Source organism: Podarcis raffonei, chromosome 1 (genome assembly GCF_027172205.1).
Source record: "Podarcis raffonei isolate rPodRaf1 chromosome 1, rPodRaf1.pri, whole genome shotgun sequence".
NCBI lineage: Eukaryota > Metazoa > Chordata > Lepidosauria > Squamata > Lacertidae > Podarcis > Podarcis raffonei.
In genome coordinates, this window is record NC_070602.1 from 83,014,795 (window position 1) to 83,036,188 (window position 21,394).

At 41.6% G+C, this 21,394-nt stretch overlaps 3 protein-coding genes across 3 annotated transcripts; all 3 read right to left on the reverse strand.

Annotated features, from left to right (window-relative positions):
- Positions 1-550: 550 nt before the first annotated feature.
- LOC128419034 (olfactory receptor 4S2-like) lies at positions 551-1,474 on the reverse strand. Its single transcript, XM_053399281.1, has one exon. It carries the CDS (start codon positions 1,472-1,474, stop codon positions 551-553), a length of 924 nt encoding a protein of 307 aa, XP_053255256.1.
- A 4,708-nt stretch (positions 1,475-6,182) lies between these two features.
- Positions 6,183-7,121, reverse strand: LOC128405643 (olfactory receptor 4S2-like). Its single transcript, XM_053372888.1, has one exon. The coding sequence runs from the start codon at positions 7,119-7,121 to the stop codon at positions 6,183-6,185; it is 939 nt and encodes a 312-aa protein (XP_053228863.1).
- Positions 7,122-19,818: 12,697 nt separating this feature from the next.
- Positions 19,819-20,769, reverse strand: LOC128402810 (olfactory receptor 4S2-like). Its single transcript, XM_053367205.1, has one exon. The coding sequence runs from the start codon at positions 20,746-20,748 to the stop codon at positions 19,819-19,821; it is 930 nt and encodes a 309-aa protein (XP_053223180.1). The 5' UTR covers positions 20,749-20,769.
- Positions 20,770-21,394: the final 625 nt, after the last annotated feature.

Genomic DNA, 21,394 nt, shown 5'->3' on the forward strand with positions numbered 1-21,394 from the left:
GTTGTTTCAAACCTATCTGAATGAACCTTCAAGGAAGCTGACCTCTCTCTTTCCCAACTAACCACAATTAGATGAAACATGTTGATTGGCAATGTATTGAGCCAAAAGAATACGAGGCACAAAACGAGTGAGCTGTATGCTTTGATTTGACCATTTGAGCTTAATACACTAGCTTCCAGAGTTCTTGCTTCTTTTTCTCAAATAAGAAATATGTGAAGGTCAAAATCTTTCATAAGGAAGGATTGGCAAAGAAATAATAATATATATTTCCCAGCTTACCCTAAGGCTACAGCCAAGGCACACTTACTTGAGAGTAAGTCTCAATGGGGCTTGCTTTTGAGTAGACATGTATGCTACAATCTGTACCGATTGTTTAATGAGCAAACACACAGGTAAAAATTACTAAAATAGAACCAACACAGCGGTAGCTTAAGGGAAACTGCCTTTCCAGATTTCAATGTAACAATTAGCCACTTCCATAAATGCAAGTGGAATATCCCTGTCCCCAGTGTTCATATGAGAGTTATAAACTTGCATCTCTTGTTATTTCTCACTCCATAAATACTTTTTTGCTCCATAATTTTCTCATGGCATTTTTCACCTCTTCATTTCTCAGTGTATAAATTAAGGGATTGAGCATAGGGGTGATAATAGTATAAAATAAAGCCACACTCTTGTCCTGCGAAAATGTGGTGGGAGGCCTCAGGTAGATGAAGATGCAGGGTCCAAAATATAAGATCACAACAGCGATGTGGGAAGCACAGGTGGAGAGGGCTTTTAGGCGTCCTTCGGAAGAATGAGTTCTCAGCATAACTAGAATGCTGATGTATGAAACTGCCAAGACAAGAAAGCTGGTCAGAGATATCATGCCGCTATTGGCAATGACCATGAGTCCAACAATGTAAGTATTGGTACAGGCCAATTTCAGTAAAGGGTGAACATCACAGAAATAGTGGTCAATTTCATTGGGCCCACAGAAGGGCAGCTGTATAGTAAGGAGAGCCTGGACTATTGAATGAAGAAACCCACCTAGGAATGAGCCTGCCACCATTAAACCACATACATTCTTGCTCATAATAGTTGTGTAATGGAGGGGTTTGCAGATGGCTATGTACCGGTCATACGCCATTGATGTGAGAAGGAAGATCTCAGTGCCACCAAAGAAATGAATGAAGAATAGCTGTATTATGCAACCAACAAAGGAGATTGTCTTCTTCTCAGCAAGGAAATCTGCAATCATTTTGGGAGCAGTAACAGAGGAGTAGGAGATGTCCACAAAGGAGAGGTAACTAAGGAAGAAATACATAGGAGAGTTCAGACGGGAGCTGCTTTTGATGGTGACTATGATAAGAAGATTCCCCAACACTATTGCTGTGTAGAAGACCAGAAAGAGCCCAAAACAGGCTTTCTGTATGTTTGGATCCGGGGTAAGCCCCAAGAGGATGAATTCAGACACATTGTTTCTGTTCTCCATGAAGTCAGCAGAGAAGATGATTACAATCCAGAATTAAAATAACCTGCCATCAGACAAAATAATGAATAGAGTCAACTAAAAGTGATATTTTTAAGTAAACCTGAGAAAACTGTAGTTGTTTTCGTGACAGTTCAGAAATCTTGTGGGATGAACCTTCTTTCATTAATTCTGAACAACTCTGAGAATCCATTGTTGTCTGCAGCTTTGCCACATACTGCAAAGGGCCAAACTATACATGACACTGCACACACCACTTTGAAGGACACCAAGGTTTTTTAAAATGTAAGAGCAGGGGCAGTGGGGCAGTTTTCATTGGGATCACAAAACATTGGGGGGGGGTAATCCACAAGCCCAATGAAAATCCCACTCCAGGCAGTGCTATTAGTCTTAGTGAGAAAGTTCCCATCAGCATCTATCAGAGTTTTTTTCCTAATACCAGGATGGCTCACAGATGGGTAGAGAAGGGTTAAACTATGCATTGTGGTCCCAGTGAAAAATGTGGATTGGGAGCACACATACTATTAAAATGTTCAAATGTCTGATGTGCTTCTGAGTGGTGTTTTTCATCTCACATGCAGTTGGTCCCTAAAATCTCCAGTGTACAATGGACGGTGCACTGTACAGTGTACATTGGAAGTGCTGACTAGTTATGGGGAGAATGTGACCAGGGCAATAAACAATCTCTTTGAATGCATTCCGAGGACTTTGCCTAGAATTAACTGGCATTGGAATCATATTTTTATAGATAGAAGCTTTGTGCCTTTAATTAAAAGATCTTTCATGACTAGTGTTTGACAAACTTATGCCATCAGAAATGACATCCCGTTTCTCAAGTTATGAAACCTGCATTACAAGATCAAATTAAAAGTTCTTCTTTGTATCAGGGTCTTATAGTAGGAATTTGGGGACATGCACATCAGTGAAATTTATCATAGGGACATGTTGTGCATGGTGTGACATTAATACATAATGTGCTGTATCTAACACTTGGTACATCACCTGTTGGTACATCACCAGAAAATCCACACCAGTTGCACATTTTTACTGGCATGCAGCTGTTTCAAAGACAGGAACCCTACGAAAGGGCGGAGGGGACACGGATTTAACATTAATCACATTTGAAGGTTTTGCCCACAACCATCCACAGGCAAAACCCTCCCACCTTTTCCCACAATAGCAAGAGGGCAACACAAAAAAAGCAACATGGCAGCATTCTCACCCCGATGGAATGTCACGGTTTTTCCTAATGGAAGTTCTGTTCCTTCAAAGAGCTGAATGTGTCATCCCAAAATCCAACAGGTTCATTGTATTGCAGTGACAAGGAAACTACCCCTACTGTATCTTTGAAGAAAAGTAACTTTGAGGGTGCAAGCAGTGGGGGTACTTAAGGGCATGTAATACTGGCACCTCCTCCCACCCAATGTTAAAAGTGTAGAACTTACTTTAACAATTTCATGGTGAGTACCGGCACGTTTTATTCTTCTTCTTTTTTTAAGCACTGGATACAAGCATGCCTAACAAACCTCCAACAGAGCCTTGCCTGGGGAGACGGAACCAGTGGAATGTCATTCATACACTCCTTTTACTGGGCCCTATGTTAACTTGGTTCTGTTGGGATGCATAAAAAAATCTGTACACGCTTTCCACAAGGAAATAAATGTTGTCAGCAGTAAAATAGGAATAATAATTTGATCATTTCCCAAATTTATATACTGCTTTTTAACTTGCCTTTCTTCAAAGCAATTAATGAATATTTATCTTACAGGGATTTTGTGAGAATAAATGAGATGGGGAAATGCTGTTACCTTCCCTTGCCCTTATGGTTAACGAGACAGGCTATATATAAAATTAGAATAACAGGAGGAACAAAACTTTGAGTCCTAATGGGCATTTTATTTTATTTTTTGCTTTAATCAGCAATCTACACACTTAAATCAATTGTTGCAGCCCTTCATTTATTACCTGGACGGCCTTCCTTGGATGCGATGCAGCAGGAGACCAGCTGAAGTTTGTACGGGGCCCTCTCTTTCTCTGACTGTCTCTTTCTCTGTCTCTCACACATGCACACATGCACACTGTTATGCTCTAAGAACCTAGAAGCATGTGGCTTTGATCAAGCCCTCTTAGCAAATCACTAAGATGCTTAATAAGCTCCCAGGAGCATTGAGATGCCTTCCAGTGGAAAATGAGTCATTAGAGAAACAACTCAACTTTTTTAATGCATAGGTTTGTATTCAACCAAGCTGTACTCAGAGCAGACCCATTGAAATTAATGGTCCCAAGTTAGGCCCATTAACTTCAATAGGTCTACTCTGAGCTGCACTAGCATGGGATACCATAGGATACAAATTTCAAGGAGGCATTTCGAGTTCTATCAGCCACAATGGCCATGTGTCCTTCATTGCAGAGAATAGACCTCCATTTGAAGGCACCTTCTCTTTGAAGGGGTGACATCTTTGAACCATAAAGAACCATAAGATGTGGAAGTGAGGAAGGCAGTGAAGTTACCTATCAAAAGTTAGTATTGAACATACTGAACAAATGAAGGAGATCTGGAAAAAAAAAGTTGGAGGTATGAATGTCTGTATATTTCCAATGTCTTTGAATAAAATGGGGGGAATAGCAATTTCTGGGGGAAATGCATTGATCTTGATTTAGCAAGGCAGTATGTAGGTGTACTGCATTCAAGTTAATTGCTATAGATGCTGTCCTGAAAGATTTTCCCACTATTGGGTGGCACCAGGTAATGCTTCTGTAGTGGATTAAATATGCCAAAAAGTGGACTTCAGGTGTTTCACCATTAACCTTGAGTCATTAGGTTGTCACACACTTTTTTATTGCAAAAATAAATTAATTTAATGAATGGAGGAAAATATTTCTACAGCATTAAATATTTATACTGAGGAACCAGATTGAAAAGAAGACAACAAATAAAATAACAGCTTCTAAAAATTAAACATTATTGGCACAACATTAATCAAATATTATATTTTAGTGCTTTGCCTATTGTGGATGCACAGGCAATAAGATTGTTAACAAAAGGAGAAATTATGGTTCCTGAATTTAGGAACAAGTTAAGGATTTAGTATCAGAAATGTATTGGTTAACACAAAATGCAAAACAATATACCGTAATCTCAGTACACTAAAGATAATATGGGGAGGGGAATTCAGGTCATACTCTAAGTATGGAAACTTTGTACAAAAATGGAAGAAGGAAACAGTAATATCAGTTTTAGCAAGAATTAGGAAAAGTCCACTTAAGGTTTTATATTGGTGATACCACACACCCCAAAATAAGCTGCATATATGCTGCTGTGATCCCTTACTTTTGGAGAAAAGAATGTAAAGGCATAGGATCTTCCCTGCATACATGGTGAAGTTGAGAGACAATACACAAACATTAGGAAACATTTTTCTAGAATGTAGCAAAATGGCATATTGAGACAGAACTCTCCCTGGAACTTTTAACCATCTTTGATGAGGAAAACATGGATCTCCCTCACAAAGTCATGATGTCACTTATTCTGGCAGCAGCCAGACTAGTGGTAACACTAACTGGAAATCAGATGAGTGAGGATCACTAGATACGATTTGGCATATTGATTTGTTAGATAAACTAAACAACATAAATTAATGCGACTAGACAAGAAAACACTACAGATGGCTTTTAAGGTCAATGGCAGGAATTTTTTCTATGGACAAAAGATAATCCCAATAAATCCCAAACTCCTGCCACCCGTAGAACTCTCTGAAGTCTCTTGTTGGAATAAGGAAAATTATATTGAATATATCGATAATCATAGAAACTGCTGCTGATTTACAACATAAGCAAAAACGTGCTTCATCATCCTTTGTTGTTATTGATAATAATAATAATAATAATAATAATAATAATAATAATAATAATTTATTATTTATACCCCGCCCATCTGGCTGAGTTTCCCCAGCCACTCTGGGTGGCTTCCAATCAAGTATTAAAAACAATACAGCGTTACATATTAAAAACTTCCCTGAACAGGGCTGCCTTAAGATGTCTTCTGAATGTCAGGTAGTTGATGTCATTTTTATGGAACAAAACTTCAATAAACTGCAGTGAAAAGATTTTAACTATCAAAACCTGTAGAGGTCATTCTCCAAAGAAGGGTGGACAGACTTAGGGCTGGGGAGATTTACTTTGTTTTTACTTTTTAAAAATTGATTGTATTTCTATCCCACCTTTCCAAAGAACTCAAAGTGTTATGTGCGGTTCTTCCCGCCTCCTGATTCTATTCTTACAACCACCCAGGATAGGCTGCGAGACAGTGACCTCCTTGATTCAGTGGGGATTTGAACCCTCATCTCCCAGGTCCTACTCCAACACTCTAGCGACTGCACTACAATGGAGCCCAATATCTGCAAATGGCTGCTAGATACAAAGCAGCAGCTTGGGGGGCAGCGCTAATTGAGATGATCTGCATATCTAAGCACAAATTGACAGCTGAGTTACTTCAATCAGCATCTTTAATATCATAATTTGGGAATAAGAGGGAACATTTTTGTTCTTGCTATTATTACAAATTTGGGAATCAGAAATTCTTGCTGGTCTACTGCAAAACTATGACTAGATTCCAATCTACCTTCTACTCAGCCCTTCCCTGAAGCACAATATCCACTGCTTATTTTAATCATTGCAACTCACATGGCTTAAATGAAAAAATATATAAATGTCACATTCTTCTTCTCCGTCTTGAAATCGCTTTTTGGCTCCACAATTTTTTCATGGCCTTCTTCATCTCCTCATTTCGTAGTGTGTAGATCAATGGGTTGAGCATTGGTGTGATCACAGTATAAAGCACAGCCACAGTCTTGTCTTCTGAGAAGTTACTGGAAGGACGTATGTACATAAAGGTGCATGGGCCAAAAAATAAAATGACTACCGTGACGTGGGAAGCACAGGTAGATAGAGCCTTGAGACGTCCTTCAGAAGAGCGAGACCTCAAGGAGACCAAGATGGCAATGTATGATGAAACCAAGGTGATAAAGGAGCTCAGAGCAATGACTCCGCTATTAGAAACCACAATGACACCAATAATGTAGGTATCTGTGCAAGCCAATCTTACTAAAGGGTGGACATCACAGAAATAATGATCAATCTCATTGGGTCCACAAAACGGAAGTTGGTTGGTGGCAATTGTCTCCAGCAATGAGTGCATGAGCCCTCCAACCCACGAGGCTGCCACCAGCTGCCCACAAACCCGCCTGGTCATAATGGTGGTATAGTGGAGAGGTTTGCAGATTGCAATGTACCTGTCGTACGCCATCACCGTGAGGATGAAGCTCTCAGTGCAGCCAAAGAAATGGACCCCAAAGAGCTGTGTCATGCAGCCAATGAAGGAAATGGTTTTCTTTTTGACAAGGAAGCCCGCAATCATTTTGGGGGCTGTAACGGAAGAGTAACATATGTCTACGAAAGATAAGTAGCTGAGGAAAAAATACATGGGAGAATTCAGGCGGGAGCTGAAGAAGATAGTGACAATGATGAGGAGATTTCCCAACACAATGACCAAATATAAGAAGAGAAAGAGCACAAAACATATTTTCTCAATCTGTTCATTTTGGGTAAGGCCAAAGAAGATGAACTCTGTCACGTTGTTTATGTTCTGCATCACCTGCAATGAGAAGAGATGAGTTTGCTCTGTAACGTCTGGTGTTAATGAGTAGTTGAAATCCAGAAATATATTGCATGGCAAGCCTGACATCAACTATAGAGTGTGTGTGTGTGTGTGTGTCCCCACTCACCCCAAAACAGCTATTACTAGCCCATTTTTTCTGCTGAGATAATCAGTGGCATTCTGTAGGTGATTTATAGAAAAGCTGGTCAGTTTGCATTTCTTAGTGCAGTAAGTATTGATCTTTCCTATTCTAATTAATTCAAGAGGGTTCTGGAAGCTTCTCTGTGTGAAAGAAACAAGCAGAAGGTTCATGGTGTTTGGGTCGTTCCTTCAGAGAAGCTGAGTACAGCTGGCTTAAATTGGTTCTGTTATCTATTCTTCAGGGTCATGCTGACTATAATAAGAGGCCAGAAGGAGCCTGGGTTTCACTCTCTCCTTCTATCTCTTTTCCGTCTGGTGTGGTGTTCTGTACATAGTATGCTTAGTGTTAAGGTTCAGACTTATTATAAGTTATTGTAAGTTTAAGTTAAGTCTGCTGCAACTGGAATTCTTATGGATGGTGCCAATCCTGAATGTATTGGATTTGTGACCATTATGCTCATTTGCCTTCAATAGCAGTAAAGCTCTGCTAGATGAAATACAATTGCCTCTGGTCTATTTTTTGGGAATCCTGCAACGTGTTTAAGTTGTTACTCTGCTAACTATACATTGGAATCTAATCTGGATCAATACTGAGTAGAATTCCATGGCAAAGCCTTCTATAAATTCTGGTTCTCTTTGTATTGGAGTAGAAGAAATGCTTGAAAAAGCTCTCAAATTTATATACAATTCTGCTTAATGGAGTGCCTTCTAACAAAGCTTTTCTATGAATAAGCTAAGAAACCTTTCCTGCAAGTTGATCTGCAAGTGAGTAAGCACCCCACCCAGCAAGCCAGAGTGCTTACTCAAGAGTAGGTTCACCGGCTTTCATAAAATCTCTTAAGGGTGCCTCCAGACTGTCAGTATTTTACAGGAAGGGTTCAAGTTCATACCCAGAAATTCAGGTTTCCACAATTAAAGTGGATTAAAGTGCTATGTCACCATAGTGCAACAAATCCAATTTAAACATAGATATAGATTTTTGAGCACTCATCCTGATTTGCTTGTACAAAACTGATACAGAAGTTAGGGCTCATCCACATTTCTGCTTGCTCTGCTGTTTCCCCCCAGGAAAACCTGCTGTTTACTGCTGAATCAGAGAAAACGTAAATCGAGTTTTCTCCAGATTGACGTTTGCTCTGATTTAGTGCTAAAGAGTGATTTTTCCAGGGGAAAGTGACAAGACAAAGGCAAAAGCACTCGGTCCTGTAACTGGAAAGCATGGGACAAGCAGAAAACCACTCAGTCCCTTGCTTTCTAGGCATGGGCAAGCAGAAGTATGGGCAAGCCTTTAGATTATGGCAGGTCTTTACTGTGCATCCATCATGATTTGTTTTGACGCATCATCCCTTTAGTCATTTGTTCATTCCACACTTTTCAATGGGTTTACCCATCACCACAGAAAGTCTGTTGCTTTTTTAAAAGCAGGTTCATTGCACTAGGGCAACAGAATGTTTAACCCACTTTAATTGCACAAACCCAAGTTTCCTGTTTTGTTGTGGGATGCTACCTGAAAGCTGATGGAGAAATGCATGAAAGGATGAATGCTCCCTGCAAATAAATCAGTATATTTAGGGTTGCCATATTTTGAAGAGCAAAAAAGAGGTAGCTGTGACGACTCTCATTTTTAATAACGCTACTATATGTAAGCTATAGAAGCTATAATATATTGCTGAGGGGGGCAGAAGAGAAGAGGAAAGCAAGTCTTCAGCCACCAGTTATGTCTATGTCTCATCCAGAAAGTATAGCCAGAGACATTTTGGCAAATTTTTTAAAAAAATCCACCTGGACAGAAATTTTACTCCTAAAAAAGAAGACATGTCCTGGAAAAAGAGGACACATGGCAACCCTAGTATGCATCATAAACCGGTCATATGGAGGTACCCTAAGACATGTGAAACCTCACAGACTTCTCCACTTTCCTGTATTCAAACCCAGAAGTGGCTTCCTAACCAGAAACTCTCCCCAATATTTTTTCTGTGTTTCCTCCCTGAAAAATTTAAAGGCAAAGACGTGCAAATTCAGCACAACAGTACTCATTAGTTATCAGATTGATAAGCAAGCAAACAAATATGTTCTGTTTTGAGTCAAGGCTGCAGAAGCAGCCTTTATTTTCATTTGTACTGTAATGAGTGCACAACTTGGAAATCAGAGGTGAGAAGCAATTAAGTACGCTTACCCTGTTGATTTCAAGATGAATTCATTTTATTGCTGCAAGCCTGCACTAGAGCAATGGTGAAGTTCATGACATTTACATCATCTACAAGGTTAGAGCTTCTTTACCAACCTTCAGTACCACAGGATTCTTGAGTTAAAACATTTATGTTTTCAACCCAAGGAAGAAAAGCTGTGCCACCTGACCATATATGAAACTCAGCTTCTTCTTGCACCAAACAGGAAGCTGTAAGAAGGAATTACATGTATATTACTGCATCTTACAATCATCTCAAGCATACATACTTGGTTCCAAACACCTGGAGACCAACCACTCCTTTCAGCAACAATTAAGCTCCACCAGAAGTCTTGTCCTGGGAGGCCAAATTATTTCCTCCAAAGGATACATAACTATTAGCTTTGTGGACTTCTTGCCAAAGTTGATGTCATATCACAAATGAACTACTATTTTATCTGCAGCTTTTAATTAGGCCCAAGGGGGATGCATCCACAACTTTTTCTGAATTGTTCCAGGATTGTCTGTGATTCATAAATGAGGTTAAGAACAATGGCTGGCCCCACTCCAACTTTGTAGCCACATAGTGGCCAGGGCTGCATCTATTCAGAGCCTTCTTCAAAAAGCAATGATTCTGCCAAACATCTGTTCAGAGAGGACAGAAGAGTGGGGAATAGTTTAACCCACCAGATGACTTTCTAAACATATGATTGGCCCAATCCATCATCTGCATGCACAGCACTTCCGGGGGGGATGGGTGGAATGCTGAAAAAGTGCATTTCCTCATTCTGCTTTGGGTACATACGGGGCATCTGCTTCTCTTTGCAGGAACCACCTTTACCACTGGGGCCTTGCAAAGACCCCAAGATATCCTGCAATGACTTTGCAAAGTTTTTTGCAGATAAAATCACTCATATGAAGGAGCTAGACACCACCGTGGGAGCAGGGCTGGGGCGGGAGAGTGCTGGAGCCCTGTCTGGTCAAGTTGCATGGAATCAATTTCAATCCATTACCCCCGAGGATGTGGACAGGCTGCTTGGACGCATGAAACCAACCACCTGTCTCCTTGATCCTTGCCCATCCTGGCTAATAAAAGCAAGCTGGGAAGGGCTGGGCAATGGGCTCTGCGGGGTGGTGAATGCTTCCCTCTGTGAGGGAACATTCCCAGATCCGCTGAAAGAGGCGGTCATTAAACCGCTTCTTAAAAAACCATCTTTAGACCCGGCCAGTATGGCCAACTATCGCCCAGTCTCAAATCTTCCATTCTTGGGCAAGGTAATTGAGCGAGTGGATGCTGAACAACTCCAGGCACGCCTGGAGGATGCGGACCATTTGGATCCCTTCCAATCGGGATTCAGGCCTCATCATGAGACTGAAACTGCCTTGGTCGCGCTGGTTGATGATCTCCGGTGAGCTAGGGACAAAGGTGAGAGCTGTTTCCTAGTTCTGCTGGATCTCTCAGCGGCCTTTGATACAATCGACCATAACATCCTTCTGGACCCTCTAGAGGGGCTGGGAGCTGGGGGCACTGTTATACAGTGGTTTCGCTCCTTCCTCCTGGGCCGTGTTCAGAAAGTGGTGGGGGGGGATGAGTGTTCAGACCCCTGGACCCTCACTTGTGGGGTGCCTCAGGGTTCCGTCCTCTCCCCCATGCTTTTTAACATCTATATGAAGCCACTGGGAGAGATCATCAGGGGGTTTGGACTGGGTGTCCATCAATATGCAGATGATACCCAGCTCTACCTCTCTTTCAAATCAGAACCAGTGAAGGCGGTGAAGGTCCTGTGTGAGTGTCTGGAGGCGGTTGGAGGATGGATGGCGGCTAACAGATTGAGGTTGAATCCTGACAAGACAGAAGTACTGTTTTTGGGGGACAGGGGGTGGGCTGGTGTGGAGGACTCCCTGGTCCTGAATGGGGTAACTGCCCGTGAAGGATCAGGTGCACAGCCTAGGAGTCATTTTGGACTCACAGCTGTCCATGGAGGCGCAGGTCAATTCTGTATCCAGGGCAGCTGTCTACCAACTCCACCTGGTACGCAGGCTGAGACCCTACCTGCCCGCGGACTGTCTCGCCAGAGTGGTGCATGCTCTGGTTATCTCCCACTTGGACTACTGCAACGCGCTCTATGTGGGGCTACCTTTGAAGGTGACCCGGAAACTACAACTAATCCAGAATGCGGCAGCTAGACTGGTGACTGGGGGCGGCCGCCAAGACCACATAACACCGGTCTTGAAAGACCTACATTGGCTCCCAGTACGTTTCCGAGCACAATTCAAAGTGATGGTGTTGACCTTTAAAGCCCTAAACGGCCTCGGCCCAGTATACCTGAAGGAGCGTCTCCACCCCCATCGTTCTGCCCAGACGCTGAGATCCAGCGCCGAGGGCCTTCTGGCGGTTCCCTCATTGCGAGAAGCAAAGCTACAGGGAACCAGGCAGAGGGCCTTCTCGGTAGTGGCGCCCGCCCTGTGGAACACCCTCCCATCAGATGTCAAAGCGATAAACAACTACCTGACATTCAGAAGACATCTTAAGGCAGCCCTGTTCAGGGAAGTTTTTAATGTGTGATTTTACTGTATTTTTGGTTTCTGTGGAAGCCACCCAGAGTGGCTGGGGAAACCCAGCCAGATGGGCGGGTTACAAATAATAAATTATTATTATTATTATTTGCATTTGGTCCCTGGCTGGATTGGAGTGACTATGGACTGCATATTTATATAATGCCTCCCTCAACTTCCTGATCTTCTGCTGGGGTAAACTGGAATCACTTTACTAAACACAAGTTTAGGCTGCTGTTACTGTGTATGTGCTCATTAGCAAGAAGCATTCCTCTTCAGGCATCCCAGGTGCATTGTGGGAAGCCAGCTGGACCAACACAGTAGCAGAGCTGCTTTTATATCCAGCTCATCTATTGGTTCATGTAGCTTATTCTACACTTTTCTTGTTTTATAGTTTCAAATGTTTTGCTTATTTTTGTAAATGCATATTTTATTGTTGTAAACCTGCTCTGGGACCTATGGTAAATGCCAGATAAGAAATCTAACAAAATAAATAACATATAACTAATAAGAGGTGTTGTGATAATTCAGTGCACAGAAGCATATGGTTTCTGCTATATACTTTCTTAGATGTTGCTTTAGTTCATAGAAACTCCCCTACACATTCTATCCTTCTAAATATACCTAAGCAAAATCCTCTCTCACCATTTACCATTTACCTAACCAACCTTGCCAGAACCACCCAAACACTCTCCCACATCCAACTTAGAAGCACATATTTGTAAAGTTGGAAGGCACCACAAGGGTCACCTGAGTCCAACCCTCTGCGATGCAGGAATCTCAACATATGGTCCCCCAACGAAGTTGAAACCAGACCTGACCCTGTTTGGCTTTGCAATTGTGCTAGCAGTTTTATTGCTGCATCACTAGCCATAACTGGACCTGTCAACTGCCTCTGGCTAGCATGCAAACTCCCTATCCAAACCTCCTCTCCAATCCCCATTTACTTAGTCACCACCTAATGGCCAAGGCACCTCCACAACCAACCTGAAAGTGGGCAGTTACAGGAACAGCCGCTCAGTTAACTTGATTGGCTGCTGCTGCCCAGGAGGACTCCCCTGCTGAGCGCCTGAGGGCCCCAGTCCTGCCACTCACCACTCTAGGGCGGGGCCTGATGGGCTCCATAAAGGACTGCTGCTGCTGGGCAGAAAGGGCTCCAGTGTTTTTTTGTTGGTTTTTTAAAATTGCTGTTATTTTTTACCTATGTCATTTTAAACTGTGATATTAACGCTGTATTCTTAGTTTTAGATTTTGCTTTATGTGGAAATTGTTTTCCATTTGGTTGTGTATTTTTTTAATGTGGTTTATGACTTTTGTAATTATGTAAATCATGTCGTGTTGTAAGCTGCCTTGAGCATTGTTTTTAACTGTGGAAAGGCGGCATACAAATAAAATGATGATGATTATTCCCAACACATGTCTTGTTCCTGGCAGCCTCTCCTTGCACCCAATGCTCAAACATTTGCCAGGGATTCTTCACCCAGAATGTTCTAGGAGCAGGTTGAGCAAACTGAGTATGGCTTTGGGGGCCATACTGTTAAGCTAACAAACAATTAGAAAACTATCTCTCTTTCATCCTACATCCATACCAGGGGTGTGGTTTCAATGAAAAGATGAAAAGGAATCAGATAGTGAGAAAGCTTTGAATTAAGTTTTCTGTCATTTACTTCACTGGTATAGCATCGTTTTCGGAAGCCCAAACCTGAATGGGCACACTCACTTTCCTATATCTCAGTCTATAATATCATATATTCAGTGGATATTCAGCTTGATTTCACACTTATTTCCTGGCCCACTTTGCTTGAGTGCTAGTGCATGGAAATGCCTATTTCTAACTTGAAATCTAGAATTATGTTCTCAGCATGAACCCCACCTTTCAATTTGATAACTCATTCTTCAAAGGAAGAATCACATTATGTTGAATTGCCTGTTACTGAAACATGGTACAGTGGTGCCTCGCAAGACGAAATTAATTCGTTCCGCGAGTCTTTTCGTCTTGCGATGTTTTTCGTTTTGTGAAGCACGGTCAGTCGCAACTGCACCTCTTCAAGCGGTTTTAAGAAAACGGAAACAAACTCGCAAGACGTTTTCGTCTTGCAAAGCAAGCCCATAGGGAAAATCGTCTTGCGAAGCAACTCAAAAAACGAAAAACTCTTTCATCTTGCGAGTTTTTCGTCTTCCGAGGCATTCGTCTTGCAAGGTACCACTGTAGAGGAGTTGAGTGGATACCCACACTGAATCATGTCTCAAATGTGTGAGCAAGATTTCATTTTCATTCTGATACAGTGGTACCTCGGGTTACAGACACTTCAGGTTACAGACTCTGCTAACCCAGAAATAGTACCTCAGGTTAAGAACTTTGCTTCAGGATGAGAACAGAAATTGTGTGGTGGCAGTGGGAGGCCCCATTAGCTAAAGTGGTACCTCAGGTTAAGAACAGTGTCAGGTTAAGAACGGACCGCCAGAACAAATTAAGTTCTTAACCCGAGGTAAAACTGTATTTCAGTATCTAATGGAGCTATCCCTTCACAAATAAACAAAGACAGAACACCAAAGCAGCAAGTGAAAGCCAAGGTCTCCATTTATTTATTTATTTATTTATTTATTTATTTATTTATTTATTTATTTGAAATACTTTTTATCATATTCTTCAACTAAAAATGCCTCCCAGAGCAGTTTACAAATGCCATTGATAAGACAATCTCTGCCCTCAAGTTTACAATCTAAATGACACAATGCAAATAGATTGGGAGGGATAGGGGGGGGAAACAACTCAGGAACTCTTTCTTAGTTACAGAGTTATTGTAATCACCAGCTGAAATGGAAAGAGTTCAACAGAAGAACAGTCAACTATATCGCTGGTCTATTGGCAGAGTGGATTGAAGAGCCTTGCAGTCTCATCTCGTTCCCCCTCTTGTAGTTTGATTACATTTGCTTGGATAATTGTTGCTATTTGTCTTGTGCTTTTTTATTTCCTATTCTAGTGTCCAAACAGCCTTAGCTGTTGTTTTGCTCCGATCAATGTGCGTTCCCTTACTTCATGACTGTCCCTTTAAATGCTATGGTTAGCACACCTCATCACCAGTTCGCATAACCCAATGAAACTGAACTCCAGAACAGCCTTTGAGAGTTGTTGTTTTTTTAAGAGTGTGGCTGGGGCAGGCCATGTATCTAGGGGTCCGAACAAGGCAGAAAGTTACCAAAGTGAGGTCACTGGTCCATGTGCCAGTCACTCTGATTGGATATAGGATTATCCTATCTCCAGTGTGTGCAGCTTCTCCCAGTCTTCCCTCCTCAGAGACCATAATCAATCATTGGGACCTTTTGTGCACTAAACCTCTGCTGGCCCTCTGAGCAGCATCCCACGGAGGCAATTTCACAGCGAAGAGTCTTGTGGCACCGGAAAGAAAATCAGCGTGGTTGTAGTGGTAGTGATCTCTTTTTATCTTTTTATCCTCAGCAACGACGTTGTTGCATTTTTATTGTGTGTGGTTTTTATGGTAACTAATTAGCAATGTTTCTATTACGCAGTCTTAAAAAGTATAAATAAATAAAATGAATGGTATGTGTGAATGCATGAGTGTGGGTGGGTGTGCATGCATGGGTGTGCTTGAGCGCATGGAGTAGACCTGCCCACTGCCAACTAGCCATACGCATTGCCAGCAAGCATCCCCCAGGAAGTTGATGAGGAAAGAATGCAGCCTGCAGCTGGAAAATGGTTCTCTAGACCTGCTTTAGGAGCTGCTTATATAGATTGTGTGCCAAAACTGTTTTCAAAGCAGTGACATGTGTCTGACAAGTGCTTGGTTATTGATTATTGAGTCCACCTGTGTGGAGTACATTTCTTCTCTGGTCACTTTCTCAAAACTATAGTTATAGCGTCAACAATCTTCAACTCCTGAGTTATTCCTCTCTAAAGGGGAACAGGCTCAATTCAGTTCACATTTAAAGCGGATCTACCTAATTCACACTATCCAAAACAATACCCAAATGCAAACGCAGCCATCCTTCAAAATTCACACTTCTCCAAATTTTGCAATACAGTTCTCCTGTCAAGGAATGTGTACAGAAGTGCATATTCTGGGCAAAGTGTGAGTATTAATGCATATACTCATGAAAACCATGTTTTGAAAGGCATTATATTATGGAATGTTGATGTGCGACAATGTGCATATTAAGCAGAATTGTGTAAGGAAATGTGTATACAATAGGAAAAAATCACACTAAAATGCTGATAATTTTTCAGAAATTTATAAAGAAATAAAGATAAAGAAATAATCACAAAATGACATGGAAGTATAAAGAACTGGAAAAATAAGAAATTGGGAGGAACAAAAATTGACAGTTTCACACATCCTTACTCATTCCTCTAAGATTTAATTTCTGCTGAATATTTTGGTTGCTCCTTTGTGCATGTGTTTCCAATCATGTACAGGCTTTCAGCTTCTCAAATAAAATAAAAACAAATTAAAAATACACACCTCGAATAAATTCTCACCTCTCATTTTCCATTCTGTTCAATTCACTGCATCATAGTTGCAATGCCCTGCAGCACCCCTTAAGCTTGGCACTCAGTGTGAGAACCAGTCGTGCTGCCCTACATCTGCCTCTGCTTCTAAACAGAGCTTTTCCATGACTAAGCTGAGAAACTTTCCCTGCAAGTAGATATAGAAATGAACTAGCACTCCAACCAACTGCTTTGCCCAGCAAGCTGAAGTGCTTACTGAAGAGTAGGTCCTGTGTCTTTCATGAAATCTATGACGATTGTCAATATTTTGCAGGAGGAAGCAATTAATTATGCTTATCTTATTGCTTTGAAGCCTAGTTCATTTTGTTGTTGCAGGCTGAGCAACTCTGGAGTTTATGGCATTTAAACCACCTGCAACATTAGAGCTTCGTTATCACAGGATTCTTTAAAGTCTAAAAAACACTGATGCTTTCAACCCAAGAATGAAAAGCTGTGCCACCTGACCACATATTATCTTCAACTTCTTGTACTCAACAGAATGATGTAAGAAGGAATCATCTTATTGCATCTGCCAGTGTTCTCTTCTATGAATCTTCTTGCACTAAACTGTGGTTGAAATATTTAAAGTCAAGTATACATAGGGGTCCAAACACAACTACTCCTTTCATCAACAATTAAGCTCTTCCAGTCTCATCCTGGGAGGCAAAGTTAGTTCCTCCAAAGGATATATAACTATTTGCTTTGTGGAACTTTTGCCAAATCTGATGTCACATCACAGTTTAGCTACTCCTTATCTGCAGCTTTTAATTATGCCCAAGGGGGATGCATCCACAACTTTTTCTGAATTGTTCCAGGATCCTCAACTGTATTCTACTATTCCTCAATTGTCTGTGGTTTCATAAAATCAAGAGGTACAGAACAATGGCCCCACTCCTATTCTGTAGCGACACAGCTACCAGGGCTGCATCTATATGGGGCCTTCTGCAATAGGCAGTGATTCTGCCAAACATCTGTTCATACAGAAAGGAAGAGTGGGAAATGTTTTCGCTCACCAGCCCACTTCTTAAACATTTGATTGGCCCAATTGTTACTCTTTGAAGAGTGCACAGCCCCAGCAGTGGATCAGTCTGCATTCACAGCATCTGTTAGCAAATGTGTTTCCTCATTCAGCTACACATAGGGGCATCTTCTCCTTGCATGTGGCCCCTAGCTGAACTAGAGGGAGTATGGGTTGCATAGGTATCAATTTCCACCCTCAACATCCTGATCTTCTGCTGGGCTAAACTGGATCAGGCTAGCTTTTTCCTCAGATGCCCCTGTCTCCTCATGCAAGCCCAGTCAAGCCAATATAGGAACATAGGAACCTGCCTTTTACCGAATCTGACCATTGTTCCATCTAGTTCCGTTTTCTACACTCTTCTTTTTATGGTTGAAGCTATTTTATTTATTTTATAATTGCATATTCTATTGTTGCAAGCTGCCCTGGGACCTTGTGTTAAAGGACAGGTTAAGCAGCTCATAAAATTAATAAGGAATAGATATCACATACTCTGACTTGCAGCTGCTCTCCAGGGCAGGGGCAGACCTTCGTGGTATGCTGTCATGTGCAAGGCCATTTGCACCCACATGACACAGGCTGAAGCCGAGTTTTGAGAAGGAGAAGCCCTCCTACTTCCTTCCTGAAGCCCGGCAAGTGCTTACCAGGCTTTGAGAAGGCACCCTCCTTGGGTCTTGCCTTTTTATAGTAATCTACAGGAATGGTGAGTAATGGGGGATATAGCAGAAGTGTATAACCATATTCATGGTGTGGAGAAGGTTGTTAAGGGAGAATTTCTCCTCTCATAATACTAGAAAGCGGGGGAGATCCATTGAAGCTGGATGTTGGAAGATTCAGGACAGAAAAAAGGAACTACTTCTTCATACGGCTCATAGTTAAATTCTGGAAATCTCTCACAAGAAGTAATTGTTGTTGTTTAGTCGTTTAGTCGTGTCCGACTCTTCATGACCCCATGGAACAGAGCACGCCAGGCACTCTTGTCTTCCACTGCCTCCCACAGTGGAATCCCGCAGTGGAACCCCTTCATGGATCACTGCCTTGCCATGGCAAAGGGGCTTGCATAACTCAGAGAAGCTATGAACTATGCCAAGCAGGGCACCCAAGATGGACAGGTCATAGTGGAGAGTTTTGACCAAACGTGATCCACCTGGAGCAGGAACCGGCAAGCCACTCCAGTATCCCTGCCAAGAAAACTCCATGGACAAAGACAAGAAGTAATGGTGGTCACCAACTTGGATGTCATTAAAAGAGGAGAAGACAGATTCATGGGTCATAAGGCTATTGATGGCTAGTAGCCATGGTGGTTATGTTCTAGCTCCTCTGTTGGAGGTAGAATGCCTCTGAATACCAGAGAGAGTCCTGGCATCTGGATGGCCACTGAGAGACCAGAAGGCCAGACTAGATGGGCCACTTCAGCAGACTTCTTCTTACGTTGTTTTGTTCCTAGTTGACATCCCAAAGTTCACCCTTCATACTCTTCCCTGGTACCTGGAGAAAAGGGCAATTTAAAACAAAACAGTGCCCTTATTGCAGTGCCCTGCCCTCCTTTCCACCTTCCCCTCCCCACCACCAACCCAAGCAGCTCCTGAGCAAGCATTTTCAAGAAAAGTTCCTTTTAGTTTTTAGGGTTTTTTTAATTTAAAAAAATTAACTCTCTGCAAAAGACTGTAGTGTCCTAACATAAAAGTCACGTTCCCTCTGCACATGATGCTTCTAGAGACAATAAAGCCTCTTGTCATTTCAACGCCACACCTCTTTCCATGAAAGCATTTAGGTTGGGCTGCCATATGTCCCGGACATTACTGGGATTTCAAAGGCAGAAGTGATGTCTGGTGGTTTGTCCTGGATCTTCAGTTTTCTTGGTGTTTTCCTTTAAAAAAAAAAAAGTTCAACAGCTTTCAGGTTTTCCTTTATAAAGCTCAAGAATTTTGGTGGTTTCCTTTCATTAAAAAAGACTGAACAACTTTCTGGTTTTTACTTTTTGAAATATGCCAACCCTATTTTTAGGTACTAACGAATATAATATTTATTTGTTTATTTTATTCCATAAAAATCATATACTGATTGATTGTTTAAAAAAACTCAAAGCGGTTCATAATATACTTTATCCTGGTGGCCTGCTCTGAGTATAATCATATTTATTTGCATAGAAAAGAACACTAAGCAAGAACACAAATGTATGAGTCCTTCCTTTACTAAAATATAAAAAATGAAACCATATCAGGAGGGAACCATTCCTCTCCAGATTCAGATCTAATGGCTGAGCCCTGTAAAAGTCATAATCTTATTTCACGCTTTTTAATTAACCACCCCAAAGTACTTTTTTCTTGCTCCATAATTTTCTCATTGCATTTTTCACCTCTTCATTTCTCAAGGTGTAAATCAAAGGGTTGAGCATAGGGGTGATAATGGTGTAGAACACGGCCACGCCCTTGTCCTCTGAGAACGTGGTGGAAGGCCTCAGGTAGATGAAGATGCAAGGCACAAAAAATAAAATCACTACCGTGATGTGAGAGCCACAGGTGGAGAGGGCTTTGAGGCGCCCTTCAGAAGAACGAGTTCTCAGAGTGACTAGGATAATGATATATGAAATTGTCAGGAGAACAAAACTGACTAGAGAAACCATGCCACTATTGACAATGACAACATACGCAACAATATGAGTATCAGTACAGGCCAATTTCAATAGAGGGTGGACATCACAAAAATAATGGTCAATTTCATTGGGCCCACAGAAGGGGAGATGTAAGGTGAGGAGAGTCTGTACCATCGAATGTGCAAATGCTCCCAGCCATAATGCCCTCATCGTCCAATTGCATACACTTTTGCTCATAATAGTTGTGTAATGGAGGGGCTTGCAGATAGCTATGTACCGGTCATACGCCATCACTGTAAGGAGGAAGATTTCAGTGACACCAAAGAAGTGGAACACAAAGAGCTGTGTCATGCAGCCAGCAAAGGAGATGATTTTCTTCTCAACAAGGAAGTCTGCAATCAGTTTGGGGGCAGTAGCAGATGAGTAGCCAATATCTACAAAGGAGAGGTAACTCAGGAAGAAATACATGGGAGAGTTCAGACGGGAGCTGCTCTTGACGGTGGCAATGATAAGTACATTCCCCGTTAATATTGCTGCGTAGAGGACCAGAAAGAGCGCAAAACAGGCTTTTTGTAAGTCCTGATCTGCGGTGAGTCCCAAGAAGATGAATTCAGACACATTGTTCCTGTTCGCCATGCAGTCAGAGGAGACGGTCGATTACAACGCAGAATTAGAACAACCTGCCATCGTACAAAAATAAGGAACAGTGTCAGCAATAACGGTTATTTTCGAATACAGCAATGAAAAAACAACACATCCACAAACTAGATGTTAACAGCTGAAGTTTCCCGAGGATTCACATTCTAAAAATATAAAATAAGATACTTCACTCTGCAGTTAACCAATTGGCATTCAGCAATTCAAGAAAGGAAATCTAGGTGTGGTAAGTCAGCTGCAGAATGGTTCATTGGGGGAATAGTCCATAACTTGGGATGCAAGCGTGCTATTCACATTTCTAGATTTAATAAAGTTTTACAGTCAGCTATATAAGCACAAAATACATTTGTTTTCAACATCTGCACAGAAATCTGATCTTTTATTCATTCACTTGCTTTTCTTATTCCGAACAGCCCTGTCAACATCACCACAGAATACAGTCGCTCTCAAATCAGCCACTGAGACTGCCATAAACAACCTAGTAATGCATGTATTTTCAGGTGCCACTGATGTTTCCTTGTTGCTGTGTCACCTCCCTTAATGCAACTATTGCCAGTGGTATACTAAGGGTAGCCCCTACAGTAATGATGGTTATCTATTTTTAAAAAGTTATTTATTCGAACAA

Bases quoted from the DNA above. Each gene is read 5' to 3' on its own strand.
- LOC128405643 (XM_053372888.1), bottom strand. From the start codon at position 7,121: ATGCAGAACATAAACAACGTGACAGAGTTCATCTTCTTTGGCCTTACC.
- LOC128402810 (XM_053367205.1), bottom strand. From the start codon at position 20,748: ATGGCGAACAGGAACAATGTGTCTGAATTCATCTTCTTGGGACTCACC.
- LOC128419034 (XM_053399281.1), bottom strand. From the start codon at position 1,474: ATGGAGAACAGAAACAATGTGTCTGAATTCATCCTCTTGGGGCTTACC.